Source organism: Sander vitreus, unplaced genomic scaffold (assembly GCF_031162955.1).
Source record: "Sander vitreus isolate 19-12246 unplaced genomic scaffold, sanVit1 ctg319_0, whole genome shotgun sequence".
NCBI lineage: Eukaryota > Metazoa > Chordata > Actinopteri > Perciformes > Percidae > Sander > Sander vitreus.
Genome location: NW_027595466.1, coordinates 115,001 through 120,000, shown reverse-complemented (window position 1 = coordinate 120,000; position 5,000 = coordinate 115,001). Strand labels below are relative to the sequence as shown.

Genomic DNA, 5,000 nt, shown 5'->3' with positions numbered 1-5,000 from the left:
GACATTTGTCGGTCTCGGCCTTGGGAGGCAGGTAGACGGCAAACTTCATCTTACACTGGAGCTCAGTGCTGCACGGAGGAAACAACACACACACAAACATCCAGAACAGGGCTGGGCGGTATGGAGAAAATCAGATATCACGATATTCTAGGGTTGACAACTGGTGCTCTAACAAGGTAATGTGGACATAATGACTAAGTGGGTAAAGGTAAATAATAGAACAGTCTGGTAAGTTCAGAGAATGACATCACTTTAGTGTAACGCAGCCTTTAAAACCAGGAAAAGACAATCCAAAATGTCATATCACAATATCCAAAATCTAAGACTATCTACCTACCTACCTACCTACCTACCTACCCACCTACCCACCTACCTACCTACCTACCTACCCACCTACCTACCTACCCACCTACCTACCCACCCTGCCTGCCTGCCCTACCTGCCTGCCCACCTGCCTGCCCACCTGCCTGCCCACCTGCCTGCCTGCCTGCCTGCCTGCCTGCCTGCCTGCCTGCCTGCCACGCCACCTGCCTGCCTGCCTGCACCTGCCCACCTGCCTACCTGCCTGCCTGCCTGCCACCTGCCTGCCTGCCTGCCTGCCTACCTGCCTGCCACCTGCCTACCCTGCCTGCCTGCCTGCCCACCTACCTGCCTGCCTGCCTGCCTACCTGCCCACCCTGCCTGCCTGCCCACCCTGCCTGCCTGCCTGCCTGCCTGCCCACCCTGCCTACCTACCCACCTACCCACCTACCCACCCACCTACCTATCTATCTAAAAACATCCCGAAACACACGCTGTGTTTAAGATCTGCACCGACATAACTTGATGCAGCAAAGGCCCAAACTGTTGCAGGAAATGAAGCACTGATGCTCAAAACGTGATCCTAACCTTCACAGGTGTAGCACACGGTGAAGGTTCAGCTGAGATCTCACCTTTCATGTTCGAAAACCTTCTGGAAGCCGCCGGCACACTTGTTGGAGGAGACTTGTGTGAGAGCCATCCTGACCTGTGGAGAGACCGGAGCAGCAGGAGACCGTTAGCAGGGCCGGGGCCGGGTGCTGAGAGAGACAGAAAGAGAGAGACAGAGACAGAGAGAGAGAGAGAGAGACAGAGAGAGAGAGACAGAGTGTGACAGAGAGAGAGAGAGAGAGAGAGAGAGAGAGAGTGACAGAGAGAGAGAGACAGAGAGAGAGAGACAGAGAGAGAGAGAGAGAGAGAGAGAGAGAGAGAGAGAGAGAGAGAGAGAGAGAGAGAGAGAGAGAGAGAGAGAGAGAGAGAGAGAGAGAGAGAGAGAGAGAGAGAGAGAGAGAGAGACAGAGAGAGAGAGAGAGACAGAGAGAGAGAGAGAGAGAGAGAGAGAGAGAGAGAGAGAGAGAGAGAGAGAGAGAGAGCGAGTGACAGAGAGAGAGAGAGAGTGACAGAGAGAGAGAGAGAGAGAGAGAGAGAGAGAGACAGAGAGAGAGAGAGAGAGAGTGACAGAGAGAGAGACAGAGAGAGAGATGAGAGAGAGAGAGAGAGAGAGACAGAGAGAGAGAGACAGAGAGAGAGAGAGAGACAGAGAGAGAGAGACAGAGAGAGAGAGACAGAGACAGAGGGAGACAGAGAGAGAGAGAGACAGAGAGAGGGAGAGCAGAGAGAGAGAGAGAGAGAGAGAGAGAGACAGAGAGAGAGAGACAGAGAGAGAGAGAGACAGAGAGAGAGAGAGAGAGAGAGAGAGACAGAGAGAGAGAGAGACAGAGACAGAGAGAGACAGACAGTCTACGACTACATCGTATCCGTTTTCCCTGGAAAGGTTGAGGGAAAAAAGTGACAAAACATTTGAATAAAATCGACAAAAACGTCGAGAAAAGTGTAGAAAAAAATAACAAAATGTTGAAATTTGGACCCAGAAAAACCCAAAGCTGCAGCTGAGATATAGAGTCACATAGCAGTACTGTCCACGCCTGTTATTTTAGGACAAAATATACACACACATATATATACATATATATATATATATATATATATATATATATATATATATAAACAAAAAAGGTGGCAGAAATAAAACAAATATCAATATCACATTGATTCATAATGAACAATGTTAATTTTCACATATAATAAGGTGGGTTAATGTTCCCTTATATGCAGTTTGTGTACAATTACCATCGTGGCAGTAGTTGACATTTTGGATCCTTTAGTTATCCAGACCTAAACCCCAAACTCACCTACAGCCTCTTTAGCTAGGACTAACACAACACATAATCCCAGGGGGGGGGGGTTGTTTGGTATTTGTGCTGCTGCCAAGACAATCTTCTGCAAGTCCCACACTGAATCCACACATATATTAAAGGTTTTTTGGCAAAACATATCCCCCAACATTATGCATATGCCTATTTTTGAAAAGTAAGTGATGTAGTACAACCAGAAGAATACAAATAATGTGAGATAAGTATAGAGACATGACTATTTAATTATTCAAATATTAAATGTTTGCTTAGAATATGCTTATTTTTGAAAATGCTGTGCTGTGCAGTGCTGCAGTCCAACCAGCAGGGGGCCTTCGGTGTGTGGAGTCGTTTTAGAGACATGACTCTTCGTTTATATGACATATAGTAAATGTTTTTGGCAAATAATATTCCCCAACATTATGCATATGCCCATTTTTGAAAAGTAAGTGCTGTAGTACAACCAGCAGGAGGGCTTCTATGTGTGGAGTACTTTTGGAAGCACTAGACTCAATAACAGTGAAGCTATTGCACGTTTTGCACATTATAAATAGTGTAGTATGTTGATAGGGAGACCCTAGATGTGTGGAGTGAATTGGGAAGGGTTAGATCCAATAACAGTGAAGCTGTTGACATTTATCTTTGTTTTCGGTTTTGTACTTTGTAGACGGTCCCTAGACGCTCGGCTGAAAGCAGGACGCTCACAGGCATGCATTGTATTTATTTTATTATTAACATATGTAGACGGTTCTTTCGGATGAAAACCCGGTTGTAGCTTGTTGTCTACCTTACTACGGTTAGATAGAGCTGCCTATTGTGTAATGAAAACGTGTCGCCTATGATTTATTGAACCGCAAACCCGCGAATCTGACAATTTCTATCTAACTTGACCGAAGTAGGGTAGTACAGCTGGTTTAGCAGGTTCATAATTAAGGACATTGTATGGGGAATTTGTGACACTAAACTGCACGTATAGCAACATTACCTGTGAATTAAGACCTGTGAGTATACTAGGTAATTCTGCACTATTAACCATACATGTGGACACCTTACAGCTACAGCTGCATGTAAAAATAGCCCCCTTTAATATGGTGCACAAAATACCGCTACAAATGACGTTAACGTTAGCGGCACTGTGGCAGCGACCACAATGAAGAACATAAAAACACGACTATTAATTCAGACAGCGTTTTGCAAGATGTATTATTCATGTGCCGAAGTGCCCAAAACATCTTTCCAAAGTCGGATCACGTACTAATATAGTCTCAACCCCTTTTAGTACTTCATTTATACGCAAAGGAAAGATAAATAGGTCACTTTTTGTGTAGAGTCCGGCGTAAAGGGTCCCATCGGAGGGCGTGCAGGGACTAGCAAGTGTTAGCTCGTGTAGTGTTAGCTGCTATTTACAAGTGTCTGCTTAAAGTTAAAGCACTTTATAACGTGTTACAAAGTAAACAAACAAACTAGAAGCATACGTCTCACGTGCATACCTTATTAAACCGCAGCGTTTAGTTGAAACTCGTGCTCAACTGGCTTGCTAACTTCCCAAACGAGCCAAAGTCCAACGAGATACGTCAGGGTGAACGTAGTGACGTCATGGACGCCTTCCTCTCCGCCATACACGCTCTACGTCGAGACGTAACGCGTACGTTTGTACGCTAGATGGCGGTGGTGTTTATTAAAACAATATATGACTGTAGTTATTAACATACAGTATTTATTTTTATTTTTTATTTTTTTATTTTTTAAATAAATTAATCATAATTTTGAGAACGAGTTTAAAATAATTTTAAGAATAAAGTGAGAATATTTTCAGAATATTTTCAGAATAAAATCAGAATATTTTCAAAATAAAATCAGAATAAAATCAGAATATTTTCAAAATAAAATCAGAATAAAATCAGAATATTTTTAAAAATAAAATCAGAATATTTTCAAAATAAAATCAGAATATTTTTAAAAATAAAATCAGAATATTTTCAGAATAAAATCAGAATATTTTAAAATAAAATCAGAATATTTTCAGAATAAAACCAGAATATTTTCAGAATAAAATCAGAATATTTTCAGAATAAAATCCAAATACTTTTAGAGGATTTTATTAATTAATTTAATTAGTTACTTTATTTATTAATTTAGGGTTAGATTAAAACTTACAAGTACAGTGTCTTCATATTTGTTTTTGATTTTTCTATCTATCTGGACATTTAGGTCTCCCCAAAAGAAAAGAAATATGAAGATGTCTGATATACCAGCCATCTGAGCGTGTTTATAGGTGGCTGTCCTCAAACGTCATCCCCTGTAACCATTGGCAACCACTTTCTCAAAAGAAGGAGCCCACTTTATGTGGAGGAGGAACATTTAATGACTCTCCTCTCAAATAAAGTCTGTCTCTGTAGTGTTTCACTGTGTCCACCTGTCTCTCTCTCTCTCTCTGTCTCTCTTTCTCTCTGTCTCTCTCTCTCTGTCTCTCTCTCTCTCTCTCTCTCTCTCTCTCTCTCTCTCTCTCTCTCCATCTCTTTCTCTCTCTCTCTCTCTCTCTGTCTCTCTGTCTCTCTCTCTCCCTCTCTTTCTCTCTCTCTGTCTCTCTCTCTCTCTTTCTCTCTTTCTCTCTGTCTCTCTCTCTCTCTGTCTCTCTCTCTCTGTCTCTCCCTCTCTCTCTCTCTCTCTCTCTCTCTCTCTCTCTCTCTGTCTCTCTCTCTCTCTGTCTCTCTCTCTCTCTCTCTCTCTCTCTGTCTCTCTCTCTGTCTCTCTCTCTCTCTCTCTGTCTCTCTCTCTGTCTCTCTCTCT

The 5,000-nt window shown here is 42.7% G+C and overlaps 1 protein-coding gene across 3 annotated transcripts in view; it reads right to left on the bottom strand.

Moving 5' to 3' along the window:
- esd (esterase D/formylglutathione hydrolase) overlaps positions 1-3,790 on the bottom strand; it is a 10,014-nt gene extending 6,224 nt beyond the window's left edge. Inside the window, exons 1-3 of one of the 3 annotated variants that reach the window (XM_078244868.1) lie at positions 3,701-3,790; positions 933-1,006; positions 1-68 (exon numbers count right to left, since the gene is read on the bottom strand). The exon at positions 1-68 is cut by the window's left edge and continues 21 nt beyond it. In XM_078244868.1, coding sequence (XP_078100994.1) covers positions 1-68; positions 933-1,000 — 136 coding nt within the window. In that variant the 5' untranslated portion in view covers positions 1,001-1,006; positions 3,701-3,790. Of the gene's footprint in view, positions 69-888; positions 1,059-3,700 lie in introns of those variants that run through there. The other 2 variants (XM_078244869.1, XM_078244870.1) reach the window with 2 other exon arrangements.
- Positions 3,791-5,000: the final 1,210 nt, after the last annotated feature.